This window comes from Coenobita brevimanus, chromosome 32 (genome assembly GCF_032717465.1).
Source record: "Coenobita brevimanus isolate Jiangsu-jjx chromosome 32, ASM3271746v2, whole genome shotgun sequence".
Classification (NCBI taxonomy): domain Eukaryota; kingdom Metazoa; phylum Arthropoda; class Malacostraca; order Decapoda; family Coenobitidae; genus Coenobita; species Coenobita brevimanus.
Window position 1 is genome coordinate 15,528,653 of NC_136985.1, and position 14,769 is coordinate 15,543,421.

Genomic DNA, 14,769 nt, shown 5'->3' on the forward strand with positions numbered 1-14,769 from the left:
TGTGCCAGAACTATCGCACCATCAGCCTGATTAGCCACCCAAGCAAAGTTATGCTGAAAATCTTACTGAACAGATTGAAGCCTGAAGCAGAAACCATTATTGCCGAGGAACAAACAGGCTTCCGAGCGGGGAGGAGCACTGTCGAACAGACATTCAACTTGAGAATCATCTGTGAAAAATATCTACAGCATCAGCAAGACCTTTGCCATGTCTTTGTAGACTTTAAAAGGCCTTCGACTGGGTATGGCACGCCGCATTCTGGTCAACCATGAAAAGTACAGCATCAACGCCAAGCTTGTTGAAGTGGGCAAACAGCTGTATGACAAGGCCACAAGTGCTGTCTTCCTGAGAGGCCAAAAAGGCGAATGGTTCCACACCACTGTTGGAGTACGACAAGGATGTCTCATCACCTACTCTCCCGAACATCTTGCTAGAGAGAATAATGCAGGACGCCTTAGAAGAGCATGCAGGCACAGTTTCAGTCGGAGGAAGAACCATCACCAATCTCCGTTTTGCGGACGATATCGACTGACTGGCAGGCAGTGAGGAGGACCTGGTTTAATCTCGTTAGACGTCTTGATGAAGCAGCCGCTGCATTCGGTATGGAAATCGGTGACGAAAAAACTAATATCAAGACCAACAACACCCAGGGCATCACCTCAGATATCAGAATCAATGGAAAAACCTTAGAAACATTGAAGACTTTTAAGTGTCTGGTCTCCATCATAGCAGACGAAGGTTCAAAGTCTAAGATAGTGGCAAGGATTGCACAAACAACATCTAATCTTGCGAGACTCAGAACCATCTGGAAGGACAGAAATATCGGGTTGCACCACAAGGTACACCTGCTGCGGTCTCTCGTCTTATCTGTGTTCCTATATGCCTGTGAAGCGTGGACACTTACAGCAGAGTTGCAACGAAAAATTCTGGCAACAGAAATGCGATGCTACAGGAAAGTCCCAGGCATTCATTACACAGACCATGTGACTAACGAGGAAATCCGCCGGATGGTAGAAAATGTAATAGGACCTCATGATGACCTTCTCACAATTGTTAAAAAGCGGAAGCTTAAATGGTATGGTCAAGTATCTCGATCAAGAGGCCTCGCACAAAACATCCTATAAGGAATAGTGAGAGGAAGACGGAGAAGAGGGGAACAGAGGAAGAGATGGGAAGACAACATCCAAGCATGGACAGGAATGAGGTTCGCGGAGTCCCAGAGAGCGGTGAAGGACAGGGACGGATGCAGGGAAGTGCTCAGGTCTTCACTGGTGCCCCAATGACATCAACAAGACGTCATGGGATAGGTACAGGTACAGGTACAGATGTGTTTTTTGAGATGATGATTCCAGACTACTGTTGCATACTCCAGGGTTGGTCTGATGAACGATGTTATTATCTTTCTCAGCATGTCTTTATTTATATATGTGAACGCTATCCCCATATTAGCAAGCAGTGTATACATGTTACCTACCTTCTTACTGATGTGGTCAGCTGGAGATAGTCTGTTACTGATAATCACTCCTAAATCATTTTCCCTTTCTGATGAGTGTAGGGTTGAACTTCCTAACTTATAGTCCCAATCTGGTCTTTTCTCACTTTTACCAAACTTAATTACATGACATTTGTCCACATTACATTCCACTTGTGTGTGTGTGTGTATGTGTGTGTGTGTGTGTGTGTGTGTCACCTAGCCCAGTCTAACTCTATCTAACCTCACATAATCTCACTTAACCTCCCCATACCTAACCAAAATTATTCCAACCCAACCTAACCAAACGCAGCCTAACCCTACCTAAAGAGACCTAATCTTACCCAGTCTCACTTAACCTAACCATACCTGACCTAACCCAACTCAGCCATGCCTAAAATGACCTAATCCAACCCAACCTAACCTAACCTAATATATCCCAACCTAAACCTATCTAGACCGACCTATTCTAACCCAATCTAACCTAATCCGTCAATACCTAATTCAGCTGAACCCAACCCAACCAAAAATGATCTAATCCAAATAAACCCTGCCTAAAGTGACCTAACCTAGGTTCACATCAGCCCATCAAACCTTCACTCAAAAATGCTGGTCTGTTGAAGTCTACGGATGTCACACTCAAAGTTTGGCCTGATCTGTGTACAAGTGGTGTGTGTGTGTGTGTGTGTGTGTGTGTGTGTGTGTGTGTGTACTGTCCTTTGACTTTGAAACCTACTCCACTTTGAATGCGTAATGTGTATCTCTATATGGACAAAATCTACACCTACTGAAACACATCTACCACCTCAATATCACCCTATCCTTCGCTGACAGGCTGCCCTTTCTCCAACTCACACACCCCTCTCATATACTTCACCTCATCCTTGGTCTCCTGCTCCCCCTTCCCCTTTCCATCTCAGCCACATACACTCTCCTAGTCAGTCTCACACACTCCGTCTCTGAGCATAATCATCTGAGCATAACAAGTAAATAAAAATAAAAATAAATTATAATGGAGTACTGCCCACCTAAATCACCCACACACCTGTCTTCATTACCTCCACCACCTGTTACCTGAATGGCTTTTAGTATGTAATTAACCTGAGCACACCTGAGCCACTGTATTAGTAGTAGTAGTCGTGGTGATGGGGGCGGTAGTAGTAATAGTAATAGTAGTAGTAGCAATGGTAGTAGTAGTAACAGTAGCAGCAGTGGTAGTAATAGTAGTAGTAGTAGCTGGAGTAGTAGTTATAGTAGTAGTTACAACCCCAGGCTTATCTGAAACATGTACCCAGTGGACTGCAGACTTAAACTGCCTTTCTCCTGCAGTCACTATCCTACCTTCAGGGGACAGGGGGGCATATTAAGGCATATATACCATCATACCACCAACAGGGGGCATATTAAGGCATATATACCATCATACCACCAACAGGGGGCATATTAAGGCATATATACCATCATACCACCAACAGGGGGGCATATTAAGGCATATATACCATCATACCACCAACAGCGGGGCATATTAAGGCATATATACCATCATACCACCAACAGGGGGCATATTAAGGCATATATACCATCATACCACCAACAGCGGGGCATATTAAGGCATATATACCATCATACCACCAACAGGGGGGCATATTAAGGCATATATACCATCATACCACCAACAGGGGGGCATATTAAGGCATATATACCATCATACCACCAACAGGGGGGCAAATTAAGGCATATATACCATCATACCACCAACAGGGGGCATATTAAGGCATATATACCATCATACCACCAACAGGGGGCATATTAAGGCATATATACCATCATACCACCAACAGCGGGGCATATTAAGGCATATATACCATCATACCACCAACAGGGGGGCATATTAAGGCATATATACCATCATACCACCAACAGGGGGCATATTAAGGCATATATACCATCATACCACCAACAGGGGGGCATATTAAGGCATATATACCATCATACCACCAACAGCGGGACATATTAAGGCATATATACCATCATACCACCAACAGCGGGGCATATTAAGGCATATATACCATCATACCACCAACAGCGGGGCATATTAAGGCATATATACCATCATACCACCAACAGGGGGGCATATTAAGGCATATATACCATCATACAACCAACAGGGGGGCATATTAAGGCATATATACCATCATACCACCAACAGGGGGGCATATTAAGGCATATATATACCATCATACCACCAACAGGACGCCACAGTTCTTTTTGTGGGGCGGGGGGGGGGCACAAATTTTTTAGTGTGTAATATGTTGGGGGAACAGCCTTTTTAGAGAGGGAATGGAGGGCAACAGGTTATGTATGGTGGAAGAAAGGGATGGCAGGCACACCTTTACTTGTGGTAAGGTAAGGGGTGGCAGGCACACCTTTACTTATAGTAAGTTAAGGGGTGGCAGGCACACCTTTACTTATAGTAAGGTAAGGGGTGGCAGACACACCTTTACTTATAGTAAGGTAAGGGATGGCAGGCACACCTTTACTTATAGTAAGGTAAGGGGTGGCAGACACACCTTTACTTGTGGTAAGGTAAGGGATGGCAGGCACACCTTTACTTATAGTAAGGTAAGGGGTGGCAGACACACCTTTACTTGTGGTAAGGTAAGGGGTGGCAGGCACACCTTTACTTATAGTAAGGTAAGGGGTGGCAGACACACCTTTACCTGTGGTAAGGTAAGGGGTGGCAGGCACACCTTTACTTGTGGTAAGGTAAGGGATGGCAGGCACACCTTTACTTATAGTAAGGTAAGGGATGGCAGGCACACCTTTACTTATAGTAAGGTAAGGGATGGCAGGCACAACTTTACTTGTGGTAAGGTAAGGGGTGGCAGGCACACCTTTACTTGTGGTAAGGTAAGGGATGGCAGGCACACCTTTACTTATAGTAAGGTAAGGGGTGGCAGACACACCTTTACTTATAGTAAGGTAAGGGGTGGCAGGCACACCTTTACTTGTGGTAAGGTAAGGGGTGGCAGGCACACCTTTACTTGTGGTAAGGTAAGGGGTGGCAGGCACACCTTTACTTATAGTAAGGTAAGGGGTGGCAGGCACACCTTTATCTGTGGTAAGGTAAGGGGTGGCAGGCACACCTTTACTTATAGTAAGGTAAGGGGTGGCAGACACACCTTTACTTATAGTAAGGTAAGGGGTGGCAGACACACCTTTACTTATAGTAAGGTAAGGGGTGGCAGGCACACCTTTACTTATAGTAAGGTAAGGGGTGGCAGGCACACCTTTACTTGTGGTAAGGTAAGGGGTGTTAGGCACACCTTTACTTGTGGTAAGGTAAGGGGTGGCAGGCACACCTTTACTTACAGTAAGGTAAGGGGTGGCAGGCACACCTTTACTTGTGGTAAGGTAAGGGGTGGCAGGCACACCTTTACTTATAGTAAGGTAAGGGGTGGCAGGCACACCTTTACTTGTGGTAAGGTAAGGGGTGGCAGGCACACCTTTACTTGTGGTAAGGTAAGGGGTGGCAGGCACACCTTTACCTGTGGTAAGGTAAGGGGTGGCAGGCACACCTTTACCTGTGGTAAGGTAAGGGGTGGCAGGCACACCTTTACCTGTGGTAAGGTAAAGTAGTCCTCATTTACAAAAGGAAAGATGACAACCTCTTTCTGGGGTGGGAAAGGGAAGCAGCCCCTTACCTGGGGACAGGTGAAGGCAACCCCTTTGTTTTGCGAGGGGAAGGGGGGCGTCGCCATGTTTATTATGGGGGAGAGGGGGGGGCAGCCCCTATCATTTGGGTTGGAGGAAGTGGGTTAACCCCCCTTTTGGGGATGGGGAAGTGGAAGCCTTCCTGCTTTTATTGGTAGGGAAAGGGGGTCAGACTCCCTTTTTGGGTTGGTGAGGAAGGCTCCCTGTATTAGGGTGGGGGAGGGGCTGGCCCTCTTTTTTGTGTGAGAGAGTGGACAACTCCCCTATTTTGGAGGAATGGGGGTGGGTGGCCCCCTTTGGGGGAAGGGAAACTGGGGATCTCAGTCTGCCAATGTTTTTTAATTAGGGGATAGGGGGTCGCAGCCCCCTTATCTTAAGGGGATGAGGCAATCCCCTTCTGATTTTGTGAGGGATGGGGCAATCCCCCTTTTAAGTTTGTAAGGGATGGCAGCACCCGGCCCCTCTTTTTTTATCTGTGGAGAAGAGGGTGCACCCCCACTTTTTGTGGTGGGTGGGGCAGCCCCGTTTTCTATTTTCTGATGGAAGGGGCACCCCCCCCCTTTTTTCACAATGTTCACGTCTAGATCAGCCCGGGTCCCCAGGCAAACTCTTGGCTCCCCTCCCCACATTTAACATTTTGTCTGAATTAATGTGTCCATTCTGTCTAGCGATATCTCTCCCCCCCCCTCCCCTCATGCCAGGGTTTGTCCCTATCTCGTACTCCTTTTTGTGAACACCCGGCCACGCCACTGCTTCACTGACTGTGATGACCATTAGTTTTCATGACGGCCAGATGGCAATTTTACGTCTATATACGCTGCATCAGTAACATCCGGGATTATAATGGTCTATCTATCTTTCTATATACCTAGGCTGCTTCCCCCAAGAAAAGGGAGGTAGCCGATACAGGACGACACACTTCCAATATACTCATCCACTCAAACATACTCATTTACATCTCCCAAAGAGAAGAAGGGACAGATCCTCACCGCAGCACACCGCACGTATGGCTTGATGTGTAAAATAAGTCACTGGCAAAGTACAGTACAGGGAAATGTAAAACAACGAGTATTTTTACTTGCTTCTTTATTAAATTTTTACATTAATCACTGTTTGGAAAATTGGTTATCCATAATAAAATATATGTATAACTCATGAAAAAATGTGTCGTCACGGGCACTCGGCAAGGCGGGCAGGAGGTTAAAGGTGAGTGGATGTTTTTGTTATAATTCATAGGTATTTAAGTACTGTCGTGGTAATTTTCCTGTCCAGGTATTAATCAGTGTCTAGTGCCAATATTGGTGGTTGAGGTAGTTTAATAAGGGTGTAATTATTGTATACAAGGAGGGTAAAGGGCGGTGTTTACTTCGGGTGTGCAAAGCTGTCCCTTTAACAGGTAGGTGATGATGTAGGTTTTAAAACCCATAATAGTTCTCTCATCCATTTTTTTATACAAGGCTGAATGCAATCTTGTACAAGGGCAATCGCTCAGGACTAACATAGACTAGTTAACTGTGTTGTAATTTTTGGTATGAAGAGTAAATTCATTATATTTCGATTTTAGGTTCCGAGCCGATTCAGCCATTGAACAGGTGCAGGTGATTTAAATCGCCAGTAATTAATGCCATCCATGTATTCTGGAGGGCTGATGCTGTTTATGAACAAGCACTTAATTATATTGGTTAAGATAAATTGGAGTATTAGAGCTACATGTAGTTTATTCTGAAAAATGTTTATATGATATGGTTATTTTATAGTTCCATAGAAATACCTGTGCAAGCATGAAAATGTCTCATTCCTAAGAATTTTTATTTTTCTCTATGATTTTAATTGATATTTCTTCCACATTTCAATTTTTTTTTTTTTTTTTTTTTTTTAGACCCCCATCTGCCCCTCCAGTGAGTGAAATGTCAGAAAAAATAAAAATCACAAACTATTTGGTGAAAATCAAGCCAGATACCAAACCTAACCTAATCCTGATTTTAATTGACATTTCTACATTTCTTTTTTTATTATATAGACCCCCCCATCTCCCCCTCTAGAGAATGAAATAGGGCAAAAAATGAAAATGAAAAATCACAATTAGGTGAAATCAATCCAAATACCAAACGTAACCCAATGCTAACATACAGTATTTCAATGTTAGACACGCCAGGCCTTGTTTGTTGGTAACCCTGTTGGACCATTACCCATCCAAAACACTTTCTCACCTAACCCCGGACAGCCATGCAGTCCATATAAAAAAACCTTAGTACTGGTATTTTATAATCATTGGTTGCTGGTTTGTCTGTGGCATATTAAGGCAGGCAAAAATCTATCTATAGCCAGATGCCTTAATCCCATATGGGATGGCCACAAACAAATCACCTCAACGTCGCCCTGTCCCCTGCCATTACGGTGCCGTCCCCCCAACTTGCATTTATTGATGCTCTGATGCATTGTGGGCACTTAACACTCTTGGGTAGAAGACCATAGTGTCATAAAGTTGGTGGATTCTTTGCCATGTTTGTGGAGTTTATCTACAAATTTGTAAAAGTCAAAGTCGCAGTTTGTACACACTCACCCAACGGTAAGTGTGGCTGTACTAGATTCAGAGTGATTCCCGTTGATTCCCATTTGTCTCTTATGAACAAAATATTCTTTCACTGTTTCTGGATCCTACCTCACCCCCTTCTTAGGTAGGAATAAGTACTTGATGATGATGCAAGTGTAACTATATAACCATCCCATTTTCAGATGCCTGGTGGTGCAGTTGGTATAGTGCTTGGATTACGCTGTGGCCTACACGATGTGGCCTACACGCTGCGACCTACACGATGCGATCTACACCTGCAGCCTACATGCTGCATCCGACATGCTATGGCCTACATGCTGCAGTCTACACACTGCGGTTCAAGTCCAAGAGATGGCCAGAGGTTTTACTGTCAACTAATGCTACCAGGGGTATAGGTCAGTCCCCGTCCTTATATGTTCTGGACTAAGTAGCCTAGCCTAGGGACACTACTCTCCAAAGGGGGCAGATGGGATTTTCATATCGTTTATAAAGGCACCAACATCCTCATATGCTTTGACTTTAGTCAATTAATGGCGGCTGTCCATGCTGCTTGATCTCTGGCAGCCTCCCATTTCAGTGCCGTATCCTTGAAGTCAGTGTTCTCATCCCAGTTTTTTTTTTTTTTTCTCTCTCTCTCTCTCTCTCTCCTGCAACCCCATCCCCCAATGTTCACACTTCTTACCTTTCACACCCAGTTGTATATCCAATCTATTTTTTAACAGTTAAGATCTTTACTTGCACCACATCCCCTTCCAAACTGTTCCATTCATTCATACATCTATTTGGGAAAATAATCCTCTAGACTTGTCACAATTTGGATATGATTTGCTTTATTTTAAACACATTCACTTATTTTTTGTTCATATTTGCTCACTACAGGCTTCACCATTTTCATAACCATCATGAACTTATCCTTCAGACCAGCCCTGTGAGAGCCTTGTTACTGGAAGCTCAATGGTCTGGTAAACTGAGAGAGAGAGAGAGAGGGAGAGGGAATTGTGTGTGTGTGTGTGTGTGTGTGTGTGTGTGTGTGTGTGTGTGTGTGTGTGTGTGTGTGTGTGTGTGTTTAACCCCTCCTCTGCTTTTACATTTGTTGTACAGCAGCAGTCACCTCTGTTGTTACCTTGCCATAATCTTTTAAATGTAATCTATCACATGGGACACAATTGACGTAATTGTCAGCTCGGGGTTATCTGTTTTATGCTTGCTGATGCCAGATTATTTTTTTTGGCCCAATGATCCCCCCCCCCCCAACTTGTTTTGGCTGCAGGCTTCTCTGAACATGAACCCAGTGGAGTGCAGGGTCAAGTGCACTTCCATAATCCAGCATCGTCCATTTGGGGGATAGGGAGGTAGTTGAGGGGCACTTGTGTTCAGCTTGTAGTGGCAGTAAAGAATCATAATCTTAGTTGTATTTGTTTCACCTTAACTTGACCCAGATTTTTCATCCTTTCCGGCCTGTTTGACATGGCTCAGTGGAACAGTAAGACAGACAGACAGCAGCTTTGCATCCTTCCCATAGCACTGCTTTGTGATGACCTGCATACTCTGGTGTTAAAAGTTTGTTACAAATGAACAGTCCAGTTGGCAGATAGTTTTAGGCAAAATTAAAAACTATAGTATGGTAGGTGGGGGTGCTCACCATCCACTCACTCGATGTAGTGCTGCTCTTGGGTGTCTGCCGTTTCTTCTCCATCCTTCTTTCCTTCCATTCTCTTCTGTCTTTCCTTCATTCTTTCCTTGTCCTTCTGCCTACGGGTAACTTTACACTCCCTCTTCTGTCTTTCTTTCCTTCATTCTTTCCACTTCCTTCAACCTGTGGGTGACTCTACACTGAGTGACAAGCCAAATGGTTTCCTGTGCACCAGGAAACCATTTACTATGCTGGGTGGTAACCATATAACCAGATTTTGGCGCCTGGTAGTTTAGTGAATAATTATTGTGCTTCAGTCGGATTGAGCTGGTGAAGGTTTATATCCAAGGAGTGGTTGGGGTTTATTGCTCATGTAATGCCACTCAGGGATGAGTGAGGCTGGTCACTCTCATCTTAAATGTCGGGACCAACTGCCTAGCCCCGGGCTTCTACGCTCCTCACGGGGCAACGTAGGATTGGATGATGATGATGATAAAAACTATGTTTCCTGTCTTTAATATAATGCATCCAAAATGAGGCACAGACTAGCAGCCCATTCCCCAAGGCCCAGCAGTCTTTCTGTGTACACATCTCCACATGTCACCATTTTGGCACTAACACCCACTGGCCATACTAACTGTATATCAAGGCCATTTCATTCAACACTGGTGTATTGGTAACAGAAATGTTTTTGTGACTTGGTGGTGGGTGATATGGTAGGTCATAAAAGTCTGTTTTAATGAACTTCAGTTTCTTGAACTGTCCTCTATCATCCATCCATCCATCCTGTGACCATTAGGACAACAGACCACCTCTGTACCAGCTGAGCCACCACCACCATTGGTAATAATTCCCTGCCTTTCCAGATCAGCATCATGTAGTGAGGGAGGAGTGGGCTGTTTTGGTGCAGCTGTGCTGTCCTTCATCCACTGACTCCACCCATGGGGGGTCTGGCTAATAGTCTTGAGGTTTGTTGGGCTTCACCTTGAGGGTCTTTGAGCTTCACCTTGAGGCTGTTTGGACTTCAGTACTGCATTAACCTTGAGGCAGATGACGCAGCTGCCTTGCACCTGCCATACAAATGCCACAGCCAGTTTAGTCTCCAAAGTGTGTGTTTTTTTTTTATACAGTAAAGTGCTTTATATGAATATATAAATGACAGACCAGAGGAAGGAAAATCAAATGAATAAGAAAAATAATCCATACACCAGATTACAGGTGTCCTCCATTTTAAAAAATCTGTAACAGTTGGACTTGAAATTCCAAGTGTAAGATAAAAATAACATGTTAAAATACTGTATGTGTATGTATAGTGGCAATCCACTATTTACATTTATGTCACTATTTACATTAGTAACTGTTCACATTTATGGCAGTTTGTCATGCTTGGGTATGTACAAGCCTGTTAATATGAGCACAGTGTCCAGCATGTCTGTGCAGTGTGATAAATGGTTATGCATCAGTAGCATATAGGAGAATGGTTAGCTACAGTGGGCAGGATAAGTTGCTGTGGAAGAGGTGTTAAGAACCCTCCTGTATCCCCTAAATTCCTTCATTAGAAATCCATCCCTCCAGCCATCATCCAGTCTTGTATTGCTCCATAAGGAGTGTAGAGGCCCAGGGCTAGGCAAGTTGGTCCTGGCATTTAAGCATTACAAGAGCAATAAACCCCAATCACCCTTGGATATAAACCTGCACCGGCTCAATCCACTTAGAGCACCATAATTACTTACTAAACCACCAGGCTCCATAATTTGGTTATATGGTTACCACCGAGCATAGTAAATGGTTTCCTGGTGTACAGGAAACCATTTGGCTTGTCACTTAGTGTAGTCACCAGTAGGCTGAAGGAAGAGGAAAGAAAAACAGAAGAAGGAAGGAAGAGAGGAAAGGGCAGACACTCAAAGCAGCACTACATTGAGTGAGTGGATGGTGAGTGCCCCCACTTACCCTTATAAATTTATTATGCATATTCCACTTTAACTCACTCATCAGTATCTTACTGTTTTAGTATCAATGATTTGCCTCAGTAACGTACAGGAAAATACTTAGGTAAAGTGTACAGGATAAGTTGTGAAGGAAGACGTACAAAGAAGCTTGTATGTTATCTAAAACCCATCCTGCGCCATTTATTATGCATATTGCCCCTTAAGACCATCATGAATGCAGTGGCGTTTCAGTGTTGACAAAGCTTATATCAGTAATGGACAAGAAAATCGATGTGGTGTGCTGGATAAATCACGTAGGGAAATGTGTTAAGATCTCACTAAAATACTGTGTTGTGTTTTGACTTTTTGCTTATTTATTTTTTTATTTTTATTTTTTTTCATACATGGTGTTGTGGTAATTGTTTAGATATTTCAGGAATTGTTATCATCAGTTAAGAAAGCTCCCTAGCACCTTTTCCTCAGCTATTTATTTTTGGATCTGGCTGGTTACTATTCTTTTGCACCTTGCTTATGTAGAGGATGGTGATATTGGAATGATTTAAGAAACACAGAGGAGTATAGTAACATATAATAAGCGAGATAAATCACTTGGGGAAAGATGTTAGGCAGACTGTTTTTTCTCCCTAAGGTTATCAATAATTGTGGCACTGTAATGGTTGAAACTTGGACTTCTGTTCTTAGTTAAGGAAGCTGCCTAACACCTTTTCCTAACTGATTTAGGTTTGTTTATTACACCTTACCATTTTCTTCTGTTACAAAAATCATTCCAGTACCACCATACTCTGCATATAGGGTACAGAAACATATGAACCAGCCATATCCCAAAATAAATAACTAAGGAAAAGGTGTTAGGGAGCTTCCATACCATCAGAAGGCCCATAGATTGGTTGGGCTAGGTTAAGTTAGAAATTTGGTTAGGTTAGGTTAGGTGAGGTGGTAGAGTTAATTTCTTCATTATTATTAGTATTAGTATTATTATTGGTATTAGAATGATGTGGATATGATAGGAAGCATTAGGAGAAACACATTGAGGTTGACGAGGAGAGTGTATGAGTGAGATGAAGGGGGGGAGAGGGAAAGGGAGGCCAAGGATGAGATGGAGGGATGGAGTGGAGAGGTTTATGGGAGAGGGGGATGTGAACGGGGAGCAGGGCAGTGAAATGTTAGGGGACAGGATGAAATGGAGGTGATTTGTTTGGGTCACCCCTCATGGGATTAAAGCATCTGACAATAGATAATTATTATTATTGTTGTTGTTATTAATTATAATTTATTCTTAGGTCAAAAAATAAATTCTGGAATATGATGATGATGATTTTGATGGTGATGATGTGGATATATATGCCTCATCCCATTCTTTGGTAGGGAAAGAGATGATGATGATGATGATTTACATGTACCTTGTTTGTGTCTAAGTACAGTACTTGTTGCTCACTGGACCCTACTTCACCCCATCTTTAGGTGGGAAAAAAGGTCTGCATGATGATGATGATGCATATATTTGGTGTGTAGATGTTTTAGGGGACAGGGAGGGAGTTGCCGGACACATACCCTTGTATTGGTACTGCTTAGTGCAGAAGGTGAGATGTGTGAACATGGGGGTGGGGTTGTGAAAGATAGATTAAAAAACACTTGCGACAAGTCATAAGAGTGATGTGTCAGGAATAAGGCACTGAATAAGGAGGCTGCCAGAGATCGAGTGATGTGGAGAGCTGCCATGAGTTGATGAAGGCAGATGCATGCTAGTATTTAGAGTCTTTGTGAACGATACGATATGATGATTGCTTACGATAAACATTACGATACAAGTACAGCATAACTGGTTGTATCTTTTCCTGCTTATTATGTTTATTCCTCCCACATAAGTCTGCTACAGCACATCCTTGCTGGATAAATTACCATATAAATTTCATGTCCATTTTTACAGCTTTCAAACTTCCATTAATGTTTTAAAATTAAGACTGCCAGAGGTTGCTTTGTTGACGGAGAGGAATGGGGCTGAACATTTTTTTTTTGGGGGGGGAGGGGGTAACAGCTCAAAAATGATTCCCTGTCCACCCTTGTCCACCCAGGCCAGTATTCTTGAGGGGTGAGGATGCTTACAAACACTATTTCCTTTGTGATTTACTTTGCATGCTACTCATTATTAGTCTTGTATCGTATTTATTTCTTTTTTATCATCAACATCAGAGTGCATCAATACTATCAAAGCAATTATTACACTGGCACATGTGGAAATAAACCAGCAAGGAAGAGGTGTTAGGGAGCATCCTTATCTGACAAGAATTATGACCTACTGTATTAACACAGGAGCTGACTCACCTTAACCTAGCAGATGTCTGTTTGTATGATGTGTTGGCATGCACTGACTTGAGACATGTTGCAGTGAGTGCACGCATTTGCAACAAGTCACACTAAAAGCTCAGTTTGCAGGGCCTGGGAGCAAGAGGGAATGATGCTTTAATTAACCCTGTGTGGAACTTGTGTGATTGGTCTTATGAGGCAGCCTTGTGTTTATACTTAAGGTAGACTTGACTGAACCTCCATCCCCTCCACATCCCTGAACCATCTCAGTCTACACCTTCCCCTCACAACAGCAGTACATTCTAGTCCCCTCAACATCCCCAAACCACCCCAGTCTACCCCTCCTCCTCAATGTACCCCTCTTCCTCACAACGACAATACGGTACTTTAAGATCCTTTCAACATCCTCAGATCATCTCAGTCTGTCCCCCATTCATCACAACAACATTCATGTCCCCTCAACATCCCCAAACCATTTCAGTCTACCTCTCCTCCTCACAACAACAGTATTTTCAAGTTCCATCCTCTCAGCTCTTCAATCACCCAGTGGACTGCTGACTTAAGTCTTCTACATCCTGCAGTCCACCATCCTGTCAGTCCTGTTGGCTTATGACCCTGGCACTGGCACCATCAGAAATATTTCAGTCAGTCAATCAGTCAAACCTTCCATGGGATAAGGAGGAAGTTGAGACACTTACTGTACATAACCTAGTGCCATAACCAGCTGATTATTTCCTGGTAGTTGCTGGAAACTGTAGAAAGAAAAAAATCTGAGATTTGTAATGTTATTGTTTAAAAACATGTGTCAGCTTGGATTTTGATTCCATGTATACTTGCAGCTGAGTTTCCTGCCTAAGAGTATATACTGTACTGTATAGTGTCCCCATAATTTTTATACCTTGACTTTGTATCGTTTGTAAAGGCACCAACATGCTTGCATGCATCAACCTTGGTCACCTAATGGCGGCTCTTCACACTGCTTTATCTCTGGCAGTCTCCCTAGTCAGTGCCTTATTTCTGACTTTACACTCATACGTTAGGGAAATGAAAGAGGCGGGAATTATAAAAAAAAAAAAAAAAAAATACTCTTAACATTTGTCCAGATTTCAACTGTTTTGGAGCTACAGTAATTGATGATCTTATG

At 43.3% G+C, this 14,769-nt stretch overlaps 1 protein-coding gene across 1 annotated transcript; it reads left to right on the forward strand.

Annotated features, from left to right (window-relative positions):
• The first annotated feature begins 464 nt into the window (after positions 1-464).
• LOC145395598 (uncharacterized) lies at positions 465-1,124 on the forward strand. Its single transcript, XM_080269169.1, has one exon. It carries the CDS (start codon positions 465-467, stop codon positions 1,122-1,124), a length of 660 nt encoding a protein of 219 aa, XP_080125295.1.
• The last annotated feature ends 13,645 nt before the right edge of the window (positions 1,125-14,769 follow it).